This window comes from Chrysemys picta, chromosome 1, assembly GCF_011386835.1.
Source record: "Chrysemys picta bellii isolate R12L10 chromosome 1, ASM1138683v2, whole genome shotgun sequence".
In the NCBI taxonomy this organism is placed as follows: domain Eukaryota; kingdom Metazoa; phylum Chordata; order Testudines; family Emydidae; genus Chrysemys; species Chrysemys picta.
In genome coordinates this window covers 32,231,043-32,248,950 of record NC_088791.1, presented here as the reverse complement: position 1 = coordinate 32,248,950, position 17,908 = coordinate 32,231,043, and the positions used below count along the sequence as shown (strand labels likewise).

The 17,908-nt window shown below is 42.3% G+C and overlaps 1 protein-coding gene and 1 long non-coding RNA gene across 6 annotated transcripts in view; one reads left to right on the top strand and one right to left on the bottom strand.

Annotated features, from left to right (window-relative positions):
* Positions 1-15,044, top strand: part of LOC135973108 (uncharacterized) — a 37,285-nt gene extending 22,241 nt beyond the window's left edge. The window contains exon 2 of the long non-coding RNA XR_010589806.1: positions 8,845-15,044. This is a non-coding gene — a long non-coding RNA (uncharacterized LOC135973108). The remainder of the gene's footprint in view (positions 1-8,844) is intronic.
* The window catches only part of GRAMD4 (GRAM domain containing 4), a 116,657-nt gene continuing 110,604 nt past the window's right edge, over positions 11,856-17,908 (bottom strand). For all 5 annotated transcript variants that reach the window (XM_008179000.4, XM_042848650.2, XM_008179011.4 and 2 more), the window contains one exon: positions 11,856-17,430. In XM_008179000.4, the coding sequence (XP_008177222.1) occupies positions 17,329-17,430 (102 nt within the window). In that variant the 3' untranslated portion in view covers positions 11,856-17,328. The remainder of the gene's footprint in view (positions 17,431-17,908) is intronic.

The following is a 17,908-nucleotide window of genomic DNA, read 5'->3' as shown; positions in this document are numbered from 1 at the left end:
TGGACTTATGAGTTGGATATGGTACAGAGACTGTTCTAGCCTCATTGATAGCTGATTTCTCCCTTGCAATGGACAAAGATCAGATGTCTGCTGACTTTCTCACATGAGTCAGCAGCCTATAATACCTGGGGTATAAGCAACACAGCCCTTGCTTGAGTGGTTTTGTTCTTTCCTCACCAAATGCCAAAGTGTGTTCTCATTGAACTCAACAGCAAAACTCCTTTTGATTTCAATGGGAACAGGATTTGGCCCCAAGAGATCAGAGAATGTGATTTTGATCAATTGCTTATCTGTCCAGAAGCAGTTCTCATGCATGTTCTGCCAGGCTAATTTTGATTGCCCCTTCTGTATGTCACGCTGAAGAAAATAATAAAACAATTTGGGCTGTAGTTCTATCAAGATGTAGATGGCACACACAGCTCTATGCCTCTTTTCCATCAAACCCAGATGGCACAGCATCTTTGCTTTCCTAGTGCCTGGCGGAGAGCAATACTTAGATAAAGGCAAGCTGGCAGAAGCTTAGTTTGGACATAAGGGAGGCACTGATAGTGTGTTAAGGGAAAGTGGGGTGATTGTCCTTCCTAACATTCCTTAATTTAAGAAGTTTTCAATTTGGGGTGCTGCTGGATCCTCAGTGACACCTGGAAGTACAGGTGGCACCAGGGGCCTAAATCATCATTTTACAACTGCATCTGTCAAACAGTTGTAAAATTTTAGGCAGGTATGGGGGGTGTCGAAGGGGACGGGGAGAGCGTGGGGGTCCCAGGCTAGGCGGGGAGGAGTCACATGCCCCCCCTTGTGTCCCTCCCATGAATGCAGTACCAGCAAGAAATAATTTCTACTTGCACCACTGGCTACATTCACAAGTAAAAAGGGTCTGAGTTCTGTCTAAGGCTCTGGTGCTACTCAAGGAAAACCTTAACTTAAATTACAACAAACAAACAAACCTCAGTTTAACAACAAAGGAAAACCCGAGGAAGGGGATAGATTTGGCTCATCTCATCTGCAGTTTATATGTATTATGTCAGGAACAGGGTTGAAATGCCATCTGCTTGCAGACCAGCTCACGGCTGTCTTCCAAAGAGGCTAAGCAATCTATTTAAATTGTAGTTATAGCAATAGTCACCATAGTATCTAGTTGCTATATCTTTGCCCATGCAAATTAGGAGAAGGAAACTAAGATTGGACATCTGGAGAAAAGGAATACTGGAGCTAATCCAAAAATGTTGTAACACAAATCCTTTTAGTTTTGAGAGCTGGGCTACACATACTAATGAAGACTTAACACCTGGACTTGCAAAGCCACACAAAAACAAGGAAGAAATGAAGAGACTATCTTTGATGGGACATGACTAAGGCTACATTTTAGTCACAAGTATTTTTAGTAAAAGTCATGGACAGGTCACGGGCAGTAAACAAAAATTCATGGCCCGTGACCTGTCCATGACTTATACTATATACCCCTAACTAAAATTTGGGCCAGGGGGCCACAGGTGCTATGGAGAGGTGGCCCGGAGAGGGGGGAGCGCTGCGGGTGCTGGTGGTGGCACAGGCACATGGCCCTGAACTCCCGCTCGTGCTGGGGGGGGGGGGGAGGGTAGGCGGGCTGGCAGGCTCCCTACCCTGCTCCCCCGAAGTCCGCAGCATGTCCCTGCAGCTCCTAGGGGGAGGGAAGGCCAGGGGGCTCCATGCACTGCCCCCACCATGAGCGCCAGCTCCACAGCTCCAATTGGCCAGGAACTGCAGCCAATGGGAGCTGCAGGGGCGGTGCCTGCAGGCTGGGGCAATGTGCAGAGTTCCCTGACCCCTCCGGCTAGAAGCTGCAGGGACATGCTGGCCACTTCCGGGGAGCCCCTCCTCCCCCAACCCTCTGCCCCAGCCCTGAGCTTCCCCCCACACTCAAACTACTGCTGTTGCTCTGGGGAGGGGGCGCAGTAGCCCATGACTGCCCCAGCAGTGGCCAATGTGGCTGGCCCAGGGGCTGCCTGAGCTGCCCATTGAGCCAGACGATCTAGCCAGCTTTCTATCCACCTTAGCGGCAAACAGCAGAGGCTAACAGAGGGAGTTTGCCTGGGATCTGTCCGAGAGGAGGTACGCTAAGTGCTGCATTAGGGGGGCTGTGTTGGTGAGTATCTGAGTGTCTGTTGCTGGGACAGTTTGCCAGTTTGACCGTGTGCTTGCTTGCTTGTTTGAAAAGTGTGAATTGGGAGTGCTTTGTTCCAGGTTAGCCTTGAGTGGGCCTGACTGGTATATAAGGGCAGTCAGCAGCGAACCAGCTGAGGGGCGAACAGCAGAGGCTAACAGAGGGAGTTTGCCTGGGGAGAGCTCACTGAGGCTTTCATCTGCAGGTTTCTCTGAGTAGTTCCTGCAACAGCTGAGGAAGCTCTTAAGAGGAAGGTGATATGGAAGGTGAGCGATCAGCTGTTGTAACCTGCACAGGCTATGCCAGGTTTGTCTTTCTTCCACAGGACAGAAGCAACTTTGTACAAAGTGCAAGCTGGTCTCCATATTGGAAGAGAAGGTTCAAGGTCTGGAGAAACGAGTATCGACTCTGCGTTGCATAAGGGAAAATGAAGATTTCCTGGACAGACGTCAGGAGATGCTTCTACGGCCACAATGTTCTGAAGATTCAGAGCAGGTGCAGCAGGGACAGAAGGATGGTGAAGAAGTTAGGCAGCATGTGACCTCCAGAAGGAGAAAGAGGAGCGTCCATGTACCAGCAATGGCAATACAGGTGAGCAATCGTTTCCATGTTCTCTACAGGTACTAATGCAGAGAGTGGACTAGATGACCCATCTGAGGGAAGGGAGCAGAAGGAGACTCCACCGATTGGAAGGCAAAAGATGCACTGTCCTAGGGATGGGGGTTCCACGACCACCACTCCCAAGAGGAGGAGGAGGGTGGTGGTGGTCGGGGACTCCCTCCTCAGGGGGACTGCGTCATCTATCTGCCGCCCCGACCAGGAAAACCGAGAGGTCTGCTGCTTGCCAGGAGCTAGGATACATGATGTGACGGAGAGACTGCTGAGACTCATCAAGCCCTCGGATCGCTACTCCTTCCTGCTTCTCCATTTGGGCACCAATGATACTGCCAAGAATTATCTTGAGTGGATCGCTGCTCTGGGAAGAAGGATAAAGGAGTTTGAGGCGCAAGTGGTGTTCTCGTCCATCCTCCCCATGCAGGGAAAAGGCCTGGGTAGAGACCGTCGAATCGTGGAAGTCAACAAATGGCTACACAGGTGGTGTCGGAGAGAAGGCTTTGGATTCTTCGACCATGGGATGGTGTTCCAAGAAGGAGGAGTGGTAGGCAAAGATGGGCTCCACCTAACCAAGAGAGGGAAGAGCATCTTCGCCAGCAGGCTGGCTAACCTAGTGAGGAGGGCTTTAAACTAGGTTCACCGGGGGAAGACCAAAGCCCTGAGGTAAGTGGGTAAATGGGATCCTGGGAGGAAGCACGAGCAGGAGAGCGCAAGAGGCGAGGACTCCTGCTTCATACTGAGAAAGAGGGATGATTGATGAGTTATCTTAAGTGCTTATACACAAATGCAAGAAGCCTGGGAAACAAGCAGGGAGAACTGGAAGTCCTGGCACAGTCAGGGAACTATGATGCGATTGGAATAACAGAGACTTGGTGGGATAACTCACATGACTGGAGTACTGTCATGGATGGATACAAACTGTTCAGGAAGGACAGGCAGGGCAGAAAAGGTGGGGGAGTTGTGTTGTATGTAAGAGAGGAGTATGACTGCTCAGAGCTCTGGTATGAAACTGCAGAAAAACCTGAGTCTCTCTGGATAAAGTTGAGAAGTGTGAGCAACAAGGGTGATGTCGTGGTCAGAGTCTGCTATAGACCACCAGACCAGGGGGATGAGACGGACGAGGCTTTCTTCTGGCAACTAGCAGAAGTTGCTAGATCACAGGCCCTGGTTCTCATGGGAGACTTTAATCACCCTGATATCTGCTGGGAGAGCAATACAGCGGTGCACAGACAATCCAGGAAGTTTTTGGAAAGTGTAGGGGACAATTTCCTGGTGCAAGTGCTGGAGGAACCAACTAGGGGCAGAGCTTTTCTTGACCTGCTGCTCACAAACCGGGAAGAATTAGTAGGGGAAGCAAAAGTGGATGGGAACCTGGGAGGCAGTGACCATGAAACGGTCGAGTTCAGGTTCCTGACACAAGGAAGGAAGGAGAGCAGCAGAATACGGACCCTGGACTTCAGAAAAGCAGACTTTGACTCCCTCAGGGAACAAATGGGCAGGATCCCCTGGGAGAATAACATGAAGGGCAAAGGGGTCCAGGAGAGCTGGCTGTATTTTAAAGAATCCTTATTGCGGTTGAAGGAACAAACCATCCCGATGTGTAGAAAGAATAGTAAATATGGCAGGCGACCAGCTTGGCTAAAAACAGTGAAATCCTTGCTGATCTTAAACGCAAAAAAGAAGCTTACAAGAAGTGGAAGATTGGACAAATGACCAGGGAGGAGTATAAAAATATTGCTCAGGCGTGCAGGAGTGAAATCAGGAAGGCCAAATTACACTTGGAGTTGCAGCTAGCAAGAGATGTTAAGAGTAACAAGAAGGGTTTCTTCAGGTATGTTAGCAACAAGAAGAAAGTCAAGGAAAGTGTGGGCCCCTTACTGAATGAGGGAGGCAACCTAGTGACCGAGGATGTGGAAAAAGCTAACGTACTCAATGATTTTTTTGCCTCTGTCTTCACGAACAAGGTCAGCTCCCAGACTGCTGCACTGGGCAGCACAATATGGGGAGAAGGTGACCAGCCCTCTGTGGAGAAAGAAGTGGTTCGGGACTATTTAGAAAAACTGGATGTGCACAAGTCCATGGGGCCGGATGCGCTGAATCCGAGGGTGCTAAAGGAGTCGGCGGATGAGATTGCAGAGCCATTAGCCATTATTTTTGAAAACTCATGGCGATCGGGGGAGGTCCTGGATGACTGGAAAAAGGCTAATGTAGTGCCCATCTTTAAAAAAGGGAAGGAGGATCCGGGGAACTACAGACCAGTCAGCTTCACCTCAGTCCCTGGAAACATCATGGAGCAGGTCCTCCCTCAAGGAATCAATTATGAAAGACTTAGAGGAGAGGAAAGTGATCCGGAACAGTCAGCATGGATTTACCAAGGGGAAGTCGTGCCTGACTAACTTAATTGCCTTCTATGATGAGATAAGTGGCTCTGTGGATGAGGGGAAAGCAGTGGATGTGTTATTCCTTGACTTTAGCAAAGCTTTTGATACGGTCTCCCACAGTATTCTTGCTGCCAAGTTAAAGAAGTATGGGCTGGATGAATGGACTGTAAGGTGGATAGAAAGCTGGCTAGATCGTCGGGCTCAATGGGTAGTGATCAATGGCTCCATGTCTAGTTGGCAGCCGGTTTCAAGCGGAGTGCCCCAAGGGTCGGTCCTGGGGCCGGTTGTGTTTAATATCTTTATTAATGATCTGGAGGATGGTGTGGACTGCACTCTCAGCAAGTTTGCAGATGACACTAAACTAGGAGGCGTGGTAGATACACTAGAGGGTAGGGATTGGATACAGAGGGACCTAGACAAATTAGAGGATTGGGCCAAAAAAACCTGATGAGGTTCAACAAGGACAAGTGCAGAGTCCTGCACTTAGGATGGAAGAATCCCATGCACTGCTACAGACTAGGGACCAGTTCTGCAGAAAAGGACCTAGGAGGCACAGTGGACGAGAAGCTGGATGAGTCAACAGTGTGCTCTTGTTGCCAAGAAGGCTAACGGCATTTTGGGCTGTATAAGTAGGGGCATTGCCAGCAGATCGAGGAACGTGATCGTTCCCCTTTATTCGACATTGGTGAGGCCTCATCTGGAGTAGTGTGTCCAGTTTTGGGCCCCACACTACAAGAAGGATGTGGAAAAATTGGAAAGAGTCCAGCGGAGAGCAACAAAAATGATTAGGGGTCTGGAGCAAATGACTTATGAGGAGAGGCTGAGGGAACTGGGATTGTTTAGTCTCCAGAAGAGAAGAATGAGGGGGGGGGGATTTGATAGCAGCCTTCAACTACCTGAAGGGGGGTTCCAAAGAGGATGGAGCTCAGCTGTTCTCAGTGGTGGCAGATGACATAACAAGGAGCAATGGTCTCAAGTTGCAGTGGGGGAGGTCTAGGTTGGATATTAGGAAACACTATTTCACTAGGAGGGTGGTGAAGCACTGGAATGCGTTACCTAGGGAGGTGGTGGAGTCTCCTTCCTTGGAGATTTTTAAGGCCCGGCTTGACAAAGCCCTGGCTGGGATGATTTAGTTGGGAATTAGTCCTGCTTTAAGCAGGGGGTTGGACTAGATGACCTCCTGAGGTCCCTTCCAACCCTGATATTCTATGATTATAGTCCATTCATCCAATCCATACTACTTTAACTTGCGGGCAAGAATACTGTGGGAGACTAACAAAAGCTTTGCTAAAGTCAAGGAATAACACACCGCTTTCCCCATATCCACAGAGCCAGTTATCTCATCATAGAAAGCAATTAGGTTGGTCAGGCATGACTTGCCCTTGGTGAATCCATGTTGACTGTTCCTGATCACCTTCCTCTCCTCCAAGTGCTTCAAAATGGATTCCTTGAGGACCTGCTCCATGATTTTTCCAGGGACTGAGGTATGGCTGACTAGTTTGTAGTCCTGGATTCTCCTTCTTCCCTTTTTTAAAGATGGGCACTATATTTCCCTTTTTCCAATCATCCGGGACCTCTCCCGATCACCACCCATTTTCAAAGATAATGGCCAATTGCTCTGCAATTACATCAGCCATCAGGTTCATTTCTCTTGAAAATGGTTTTTAAAAGCACACATTGGCCAGATTTCATTTTATGTGCCTTCTGCTGTTTGAACTCTTAAGTTTCAAGTTTTTCTCTGCTGTCTTGAGGGTTGGAAACATTTATTTTAAGTGAAACAATATTGTCATGTACTCCCATGACTACAGGAGCTGGGGATAGAAGACACACACCAAATCACAAGCCTCAATAAAATCTCACGAGTTGGCAACACTGTGCCTGAATTAAGCAATGTCTGACAAAACGGAGCTCTGACAGAGCTGTTTATCACATGGTTTCCCACACTTCAGAGTCCTGTTACTTTGCTTACATACCTTCAAATTATTTCAGTTGAGGGATTATAGGTCTGCGCAGCAGCTGATCTGTCTGTGAACAATGTAATGAGATTACTGCAATAAAAAACGCTGACAGGTTGCAAAAGATTCTTGTTCAATTCGAGCTGAGTAAATCCTTGTCACCAATAAAAAAAAATTGCCTTAACTCTTGAGTAGTTATGAACACATACAGGCAGCCAAAACATGATTATAGTTTTGTGTGGTTGTCAGTGAGGAAAATGTTATCAGTGTCCAATAATTATAATATACAGCTGGTAAGAAGCATCTAAGCATTCCGATTACAGAAAAATATAAATAGCTTAATGTAAAGCAACTGATATGAAACCAGCTTTCACACCTACTGTAAAACTTTCTTCCTGTAAACCACATTTAAATTCAGTCATTACATTTCAAACATAGAGAAATATTTTAAAGACACTATTTCAATAGCAGACATAAACCCAAAATCCCTACATGACTTCCAAAGCAATTGCACTTCAGAAGATCAAACAACATTTTTAGACTGCACCCATTGTAGCAAAATATTCCATGCTTCGGTCTCTTTCAGTGCCCTTCTCCATAGCTCAAGCCTCCTCCACTTTGTAAAGCCAATAGAACAGAACCAGAAAGACTGGAAGGTTGAGGAAGGCAAGGCTTCCATTAACTTTCTTCTGATGCAGGCTGGCAGCGCTGAATTTGCATCTGCTGCCAACTCACGCGAATCCAAGATTGATCCTTTGAAGTTTGCTTAAGAATTTTACAGACCATGCAACACAGCAGCCCTGGAAATAATTTAAGGGCGGGAGAACATTCATATGCTTGGGTTTCCTCTGGGTACCTGCGAAAGCCCAGGTTACTCCGTTCACCAAAATCATTTCTAAGGCTGGGGAGCCATCCTGCCCTGACTTTTATCAACACAGCCGCTCGGGTGCCACCTACCCATGTGCTAGAGCCCATATTTCACACAGATGCACTTTAATGGAATGCTAGGATCCTAACTGCATTGCCAGCACTTGCACGGTCACAGCATCGGATTGACTGTCGAGGCTCTAGTGATAAAACAGTCACCTCAGGAATTTTGCTTGCAGATTCTCCCTGTTGGCTGCTGGATGCTGCTTGTGCTTCAGGCAGCCATAGCCTCTGCCTCCAATATCAGGGCAGCCCTGTGTGCTCTGAGGGGGAACAGGAAACTCTGCTGCGATCTCAGCCTAACCCCCCCCCACCACCACCACCACCACCACTGTGGACTAATGGAAGTAGGAATCCAGGGGAAAAGGTGTGGAGCCTGCAGCGAGGTGGGAGCTGGGGGAGCGAGAGGCTGCTGGAGCCTGCATTAGGTGTTGATGGAGCAAGGAACTGGAGGAGTGGGGGAAGCCAGGAGATGCTGGGAAAAAGAGCAGGGGCTGCAAGAGGTTGCAAGTCGGGAGGATTGGGCAATGGGAGGGAGTTGGAGCGCACAATCACATGTCTGCGCATGCACATTCTGAATGCGATTTCAACCTGTAATTGTGTGTCTGTCTCTCTCCCACACACCCCGATGCCAGGAAGGGGAGGTGTAAGAACTACCCAAATCCCTGTTTTGTTTTTCAATCTCATGACTTCGGAGTTCTGACTCCCAAGTTTTAACTCCTCCTGGGTGTGGTGATATTGCCCAGAGCTAATAAAATACCTGCCCCATCTGCATGCAAACACCATAATGTACATAACACTAGAGTGGTCTTTCCCTTGACAGGGTTCAAAGAGGGATGAGCTGGTTTCTATGCACACAGCTTCTCCTGGTGTAGAAAGACTGCTCCAAACTGACACGCCAGTGACCTGCAAGTCCCAGCTGAGGAACAGGCTCTCCAAGAGGAAACAGGTAGGACAGAAGGGGGAGCAACAGAGACTCAAAGGAGAACTCCCATGCTTCCTCCCGCCTGTGTCCTTTGGAGCCCTCTCACCTTTCCCTCTCTTGATTGCAAAGCTCTTAGGTAACTAGCTGCTGTGCCGCCTCCTTGCTCCATATTTGCTGGGCATCACTAGAGGGAGTCTTGAGAGAGGAGCAGGTGAAACGTTACCCTGCCATTGGTGTAGATGCCCCAACAAACCCTTGCAGGTAGAAGGGTAAAATTTGCTCAGTTCCTGCAGCTCTGCTCAATACATGAGACTTTAGCTGGAGCGGGAACAAACACACAGGAAACTCTAAAGAGAAAATCTCAGTGATTTGCAACCGTCTCTCCCAATATTGTAATTAAAAAGATAGGGGCTTTTAAACAGATAGAGCAGTAGAAAATGCCCCTAAGTATTTGAGCAATTGGCTTTTCGAGCAAGAAATTGAAAAATGTACAGTTGAAAATTAGCTCATGTGATTCCATGCATCTTTAAGTGCACAACAATTATAGCTACTACCATGTATCCCATTTATATTGAAAATTTACCCCAGAAATTTTTCAGTATTTTGCCATTGGTCTACATTTCAACAAGACAAAAACCAGTTTCTAGCAGAAGACTCGTAAATATCAATTAAAATAGCATGTGTTCCTTAAAATCAATCATTTTTCCTAGACCTGGCTGAATTATTCTTTGCAAATATTTATTGCAAATTTAGCCCTTTTTTTCTGTTCACAAATCTTTTGCAAACTGGATGACTTTTTACACAGGAGAGTAATTCATGATGAGTAGGAACCAGTGTATATACTTGTTTCCATGCAAACACACGTATTTATGCAAATAGCAATCATTCTTGCTACATTCACCTGAACTAAGACCTAAGGTGGGATTTTTCCAAAGTACTTAGTATCCACCTAACTTCCCTCCCAGAGCAAAGTTAGGTCAGCACTGAACAGTCCCATCCTGAATGTTCACAAATGGGACAGGAGTTCAGAGGGTTGGATAAAGACAGTTGGATAGTGATTTGGAATTCAAACAAATGTTCCCAAACATCATCTTCCAGTATCCAGTGAGCTCTAGTTTCTTCTCCTCCTACAAGCACATGTTCTGTTGGATGAAGCTAGAGATTGCATTTGTATGGAAGGTCTTGTAAAATAGTTTCTCTGTCTGTGCTGGAAAGAGCGTACAGAATAAGGACCATACTCTGACCTCAGTTAAACCCAAATTGTGCAGGACCTTGAAGGCAAGAGTGAAAAGTTTAAACTTGATACGATGAGCAAATATGATCCAGTGGAAAGATCCATAGAGGGCATGACCCTGACAGGGCAAGGAAGATAATTTTAGCAGCTATGATTTGTACAGTCTGGAGGGGCTGAGACGGAGGCCAGAAAGGAGGAGGTTGCAATAACTGAAGCATGAAATGATTAGGATATACACACTTATTTTAGCTGGCAGGGCAGGAAGATCTGGATTGTTTAGATGTTGTGAAGATGACCAAAACTTATTCAGATGTGAAGGGAGAAAAAAGGCAGCCACCGATGAGCAGGGGTGACTTTGACAATGGTTGTAGTGTCCACAGCAATAGAGAAAGAGTAGTGAAGAGAACATGGGAAGACAAAAAAGCCACTTATCTTTAGCCACATTGAGTTTGAGCTTGCACCAGGCCATCCATGACAATGCGTCAATGACAGTGGAGCTATATCAGATAGAAAATAGGGCAGGATGGAGAGAGAAATTTTTCACTTAAACATGCAGATAGCACATGAATTATGTAAACAGATGAGGTCACCCAAAACCAAAATATAGAGTGGGGGGAAAAATCACAGAGAAAGGGGATAACTGGGGAAAAAAGGGAGGTCAAGGGGCTTGGATGAAGGGCACTCCAGTATACACTGAAGGCTGGAGCCAGAAGGAGCAGATGACAGGGAGAAATAAGAGCTGATGCAAGAGAAGTTAATAAAGAGAAGTGGGTGAACCCCAGAGGCCAGGTGGCAATCAAGACACCTCAGGATCAGTAACTGGTAGAGAAGAAAGGGTATAGAAAGAGGCAGGTTGAAATAAAGTAATGCTATGTACAGTCAGTTTTCTCCTAGAAGTTGGCAAGAAAAGTGGAGAAGCAAAAGGAATATTGCACCCTTTATTTAAATCCCAAATAGAGGCATTTACCACTGACTTGATTGTAAACTCAATACCACAAAGGTAAAGAACATGTAACCAAATAAGAAGGGCTTAGATATCTATAAATGTCCAAAGACAGAGAAGCGTCCAACACATCATTCAAATACAGAGTAAATCCAGCTTTAAAGAAATCTTTATATTCTCAAACCTACATGTTGAGAATAACTGTCTCCCTAAGACATCTTATTAAGTGCACGTGCACTTAAAAGGCTGCCAGCAACTGAGTTGTGGATACTGTTGCTATGGGGGATTGTTCACTGGAAAATGCCCTACTTCTGTGATTCAGAAAACAGACTGAATCACTTACAGCTTTAGTAGTTTGTTTATAATGTAGGAAAGACATTTGAATCTCTTAAAGGAACCAGTGGCCTGCTGACAAACTATTTTAGATAATGCATCATAAAGATCCCTGGTGAAGATGCTGTTATTGTCAACCAGACTGCCACATCTGGCTCTAGAGGTCATTTTAAAGTAACAGAGCCAAATTCAACTCTGGTGTAAACTAATGTAAATGCCATGAAGCCTATGGGATTCTGCACCACAGGATACCATCGTTTCCTATTTCCTAATTTTAAAAAACGGAATATATTTATGATGCTGTACAAGTAAGAGCTGGCACACTTGCTTTCTTCCCAGGCCAGTTAGAGTTGTGTAATAAACAGTTCATATAATCACTTTCACAGACTGTCAGAACAATCACAATTTTCATGATTTTATTTTAGAAAAGTTTGAGAATCACAAGTTTCGTTTACTCAGTAGCTTGCTACTGGAAATCCAAATTCTGAACATGTTCATCAACATTTGTTTGCTTCAAGCATTTAAGCCTGCATGCCTCAGACTCAGGCATGCAGATTAGAATTCACTTTCTGAGCACTGGTACAAATAAAACTCATTTTGCACAAACATTCATGGAAACACACACAAAAGGGACATGAGCATGGTCAAAGAAAATTTTTTAGAACTGACAAATTTCAGTCAGGAAATTGCCAGCTGTTTAATTAGAATTAGAATAAGAACGTATCAGAATAAGAGAAGCAACACGTACTCATTTAAAAGAAAAATCACGATGGAATGAAATGCATGAGGAAGGTTGTGGCACAGCAACATGGCTGGACTAGTTAATCTGTGAAGTCTCAAACCGCTGGTTTTGTATTTCTAAACCAATCAACTGGCAGCAGAGGCATGTGTACTCCAACAGGCCATGGAACTGGTGCAGTGCTGCTACACAAGAGGCTCAGGATGTACTGACCTGTGCAAAATCTCTCAACACCATGGACACTACAAGCATGCTCTGTTGGAGGCTTCAGCCACATCAGTGCAGAGGAGTGAATCAGGTGCAGGAGTGGCCACTGGATCAGTGATTATGGGATTTCCTACTGCGCCCCACCCCTTACACAGTGTGTCCATAGGTAGCAGGGTAACTATAGCCCATGGTACAACCTGATCTGGAAGTGGAATTCCTCCTATCTCTCCTAGGCCGTGTGGAACTCTCTTGGGGAAAATCCAGCTAGTATGATTATAGTGAGGGACTGGAACTTAGCCCTTAATAAAGGATCAGAACAGGAAAATTTCTCTCTTCCGCACTTATTTTGTGAACAGACTTTTTGGGGGGGGGGGCGGAGGAAGACGAGGAAAGGAGTGGTGGTAAGGGGGGGGGTGTCTTTCCAGAAACTAGGGAAATTTGTATTATGTATGGGTAATATTCTTTCCTCATCCACATTCATTTGTGTTAAATGCAATATAATGTAGACACGTCAAATGTTTAGCAAAGTTATTAAAAAATGCCTATTTGTTTGATAAAACATTCTGAATGAGCATACTTTTTAAAAACCAAACGTGCATACTAATAGATAGTTACAGTGGGTGGGCTGTGAACTCTTGCCAATTGTATATGTAACATTCATGGTGTTTCTTACAGTAAATACAGGCATGTAGAAGGGAATACATCATATTCTCAGGTAAGCATATTTACTTATCTTAGATAAAACCAGAAAATGTTAAGGGCCACTACTGCAAAAAGAATATGTATAAAAAAATCTGAACAGCATGAAGACAGAAAAATGTTATCTTTTTCTTAATATCAAAAAAGCTATATGAACAAATTCAATAACGGTTTGTAGATATGAGCTGTTGCTTGAATTTTTATAATATTGCTACTTATAAAAACCTGTTACCTATTTGATCTTCTTGATGCGGTTATAAAAACATACCAAAAAAAATTTTTTACACTAACCTCAGTCTGTGGAAATCAAGAAAGACTATGCTTGCACTGAAGGATGAAAAGTTGTTAAAAACATACCTGTTAGCACAAAGCATTTTTAGGTTTATTTAAATAAAAATTATAATTTATACAATACTTTTTTTAAACAAACAAGATTCTTAAAAAATGTACAGGGCAAATTGTTTCATTATTTCAACTCTTCATACAGTATAAGTCTTTTGTTGAACAAAAGTTACACTGCCAATGCATAATTATTTACAACTTCAAAATAGACAAACTTCAGACATAAAAACTATTTTAACATCCATTCTATTTCAATGATTAGTAACAGAAATTAAATATCTGCCAAAATTTACAGAATTCAATAAAAACTACCAGTTTTCTTTGTAGGAGTTTAAGTTGCCAAAAAAAAAAAAAAAAAACGTACACACATTCACCTCTTCACTCTCGCGTAAAATATCTTCTCTCTTGGTCTGCATGGACAGTAATAAGGTTTTGCTGCTGGCTTTTTTGTGCAATGTTGCCACTTATAAGTAGCTCATTTATATTCAATCTGACCTCACAAGAATGACTGAGTACAGAAAAACATGATGGTGTATCTGAGCTTTTCATCAGGAATTTGTATTTAAATGGTCACTGATGAATAATAAATGTGGTAAGTTTTCATCTCCCTTTTTTTTCTTGAAAGGAACTCAAACTAACCACTACACTTCTAGGAAAGAAGTTAAACAAATTAAATGTGAATGATCCAACAATAAACCATATACATCAACAGAATTACAACAAATGACAGCAAATGAACAATAGTATGGCAAAAACGTCACTTTTTGCTGTCAAAAAGTAACACTTTACATTAAGTGGCACCACTCAACCTTGAATCAAAAAGGCGGCTATACTGCAAATTGTATGTAGGAAGGTAAATTTTAAATTATTAACTTCAGTGTAATTACACAAGTAAATTATGTAATTGCCCACTGCCTCCCAGCATTTCAGGACTCAGGAGAAACAAAAGTGTAGCAATACTCACAAGTAAGCGCACCGAAGTTATTGTTTAGTGCCTTTAATTATGTAACACGAGAGCAGTTAATTTGCAGTAATTCTAGTAACCTAATGTAAAGTGAACTTTGAAAATATATACATGAATGTTTAATCAGTTATATTACACATTTTACTCTTTAAAAAATCCAGTTCATTTTATATTTATCAGAATGAACCAATGTTGCATTGTAGTTTGCAATAAGTTTACTGCTTTAACAATTTTTTTTTAAATACATATTGTTAAAGTGCAGATTAATTTTGAATGACAAATTAGCATTAGTAGGACGGTTATCTTTGTTGACCAAACTAAAGTTTTAAAAGAGTATATTTTCTGAAGGAGGAGTCTAAGTCTGGGAAGATGGCAAATGATTTACTACTACTTTAAAAATGAGTCTTGTTAACTGTCCTGGCATCATCAACCCAACAATATTTTAGTCTTTCAGGAACCAGAATATAGGACAATATTACATACTAGTCAGTCAGTCAGTGAGGGGAGGAGGTAATAAGTGCAGTTACCGGCAATTACACTGAAACCAGTGCCTTATGACCAGAGTGAAGGTAAAAATTACATTTGAAAATGATACAAAAATAAGAAAAACCACTTGCTCAGTAAAAATATAATCTTCTGTTTCTTCAAAAAATGACAACCTCACAAACACCCAAGGGATTTTAAGACAAACTGAATGAACTATGAATATGACTAAGTTGTACATAATATTACGCTATATAAATGCTTATTTATTCGCCACTTACTGTAATTCATCTGCCACTTTGATGCTTAAAGGAGGCTTTAGAAAAGTTTAACTATATAATAAATTGCTGTTGGATAAATGACAATTTCTTCTCTTTAAATCAAACTGCTTTTTTAAATAAAAATTTGCAAAATTAAAAGTAATATTTTTACTTAAATATAAGCCTGTATATGCCAAATGAATATCTATTTGCCAAATGAAAGTAGCTTCAAAATGGTATTTGGTTAACATCCTTGTTATATAGTGGGTAATTGGATCTCCTACCAATTTAAATTATATTGTAAACTTTCAAGGCCTGGTTCAGGAAAACATCCCCCTTTGTACTGTATTTAAGCATGTCCTAAAGTCCATAACTATTCAGGACATTTGAATACATGATTAAGTGATTTCCTGAACTCAGTGCATGGATATTAATTTTAAATTCTTTAAGATAGATTGTGCTACATATTTATATACTTATGTCTACAGCACAGAGCTTTAGCATGAACAACGTTGTGCCTTAAATATTCAATTGTGAGTCCCAATGCACATGAACTTTAAATACAACATGGAGAAATACTGTCATTAAATATTCATATTAATATTAAAATTAATTATCTTCACTGCCACTTTGAAATAGGTTTCAACAGTTTCAGAGTGCCATTTTCCCCTGGATCTTTGTATTGTTGTTATACTTAACTGAATGTAACCCTGGAGTTTGTTTAAAGATCTTCCAGGTAATGATGTCCCATAAAACTTGTTTAACTAGAAACTAAGAAGTGTATTGACTTTAAAGTCAACATTTTTTAGATAGGCTAACAGAATTATCTTCATCGGTTTTATGGGAAGAAAAATACTACTAAACTCAAAAGATGCAGTAGGGAGAAAATATACTGGGGGGCTTGTATACATTCTGCTGTGCCTTTAGGAGAATGCAGATGAAATCCTAAACTCTCAGATGGGCTTAATAGTACATGGCTTATGCAAACTTTCAAAATTTCAAGTAAGACTAATGTTATTATATGCATTGCCCGTCAATAGAGAAAGAACTATGGAGAAGGTGGGCCCAGTGTCACTGCTCCATTTGGCAAAGTCAGGTTCTATTGTTGGAAAAATTGAATAAAGAAAGGGGAGATCAAAATAGAATAATTTCTTCTGGAAATAATGCTTTCACTTGCTACACTATCCTGACATTTCTGTTACAAGGGACTCTCAGAAAACCTCCCTGCCACCACAATCTCAAATACAAATGAATAGATAACATACGAAGCTGATCTCAAGTTTTGCTTGGGCGTAATTATTCCCAACTCCCCCCGCATCACAAAAAGATGCCCAGTAAGTCTTTTTGCATGAATGTACGTGCATCTTGCTACATTATATGTACAAGTACAATTATTGAGCCCTTCCATGACAAATATCAATAGGAATACAAATATAAGTTGCCTAACATTTTATGAACAAAGTTTTGCTGCCCTCAAAAAACAGACAGTTCTTTTCTTCCTCTTGTACTTTGGTTGATCAGAAAAGGAAGATAGCGTTCCAAACATTTCCTTCTGCTTTGTAATGCTGAATTCACTGTACAAGGAATTTGAAACTATGTATGCAGGAAAAATTGAATCAGGTCAAACTGTTCAAAAATAAACCCTTTTAGAGTACAGAAATCAGCAAGAAAAATTGCCTTAATATCAATATTCTTACCAGCTAATAGTGATATTTCCTAGGTGTTGATACTGGTTTCATAAAGTACCCAATTCAGTGCTTGTTGTACTCAAGAAACACACACCAGATTATTGTAATGTGTTTCAACTCATGCAAATACAACAGACAGTGGGCAAAATTAATCCCTGATATCAATGGAGATACCCAAGGGATGAATCTGTTCCCGTCTGTCTGATATCTAGTCAGTTCTCCAAGTATCTTCCTAGCTTTTAATGTCAGTAAATAAACAGTGAAAGTGCTTAATGTGCAAGGCTAATAGTGATGATAGCACTTTCACTGTTTTTTTAAAAAAACCTTAAAAACAAACATGAAGGCATATATAAAATACACTTGATTCATGTAACAGATAGAATATAAACCATATGACAAGAAAAATTATTGCAAAATAGATGAGAATGTTCAATTTTTCACTACCAAGTTGTAAAATAAAGTCTCCTCTAGATCTTCTGAAGATAAGATACTAGCTTTCGCTGTTCGATGCTGCAGAGGTTATTTTCACATACTGGTTGAAAATTGTCTCAAAAGCTTCATCTCTGTGTACCATGGCACCAAACACTAATGGCTACAGGACAAAAAAAAAAAAAATCAAACCAAATTATAGGCTAAAGGAAATCAGAAATTTTCCTGAAGTCTTTAGACAAGTCTGACCAGGTTCTTTCAAATTAACACCTTTCTCCCCCCTTCCTTTTTAAGGAGCCTTTATTAGAGAGTTTTAGGTTTTTTTGGTCCAGTGAAACATGAACAGGATCTGAATGGAAGTTAGAAGGGGCTTTTTCCTAAAGTCTAAGAATCCGTTCAGTGTTCAATTCCTAAGAAAACCTCCCCCAGATATTTCATTTCCATTTACCATTTTCCTCTGACAGTGCACTGGATCACAACTATCATTTGCAGAGAATGTTCATAGGTGTTCTATACCAATTGTCCTATTTCACTTTCCAACTGCTTGGGACCTATAAAGCCTTCTTGGTAACCAAAGACCGAGCTCTTTTAAAGTAGTCTTATGATTTCTAAAATGGCACAGTGGCACTGAGTTTCAGGTC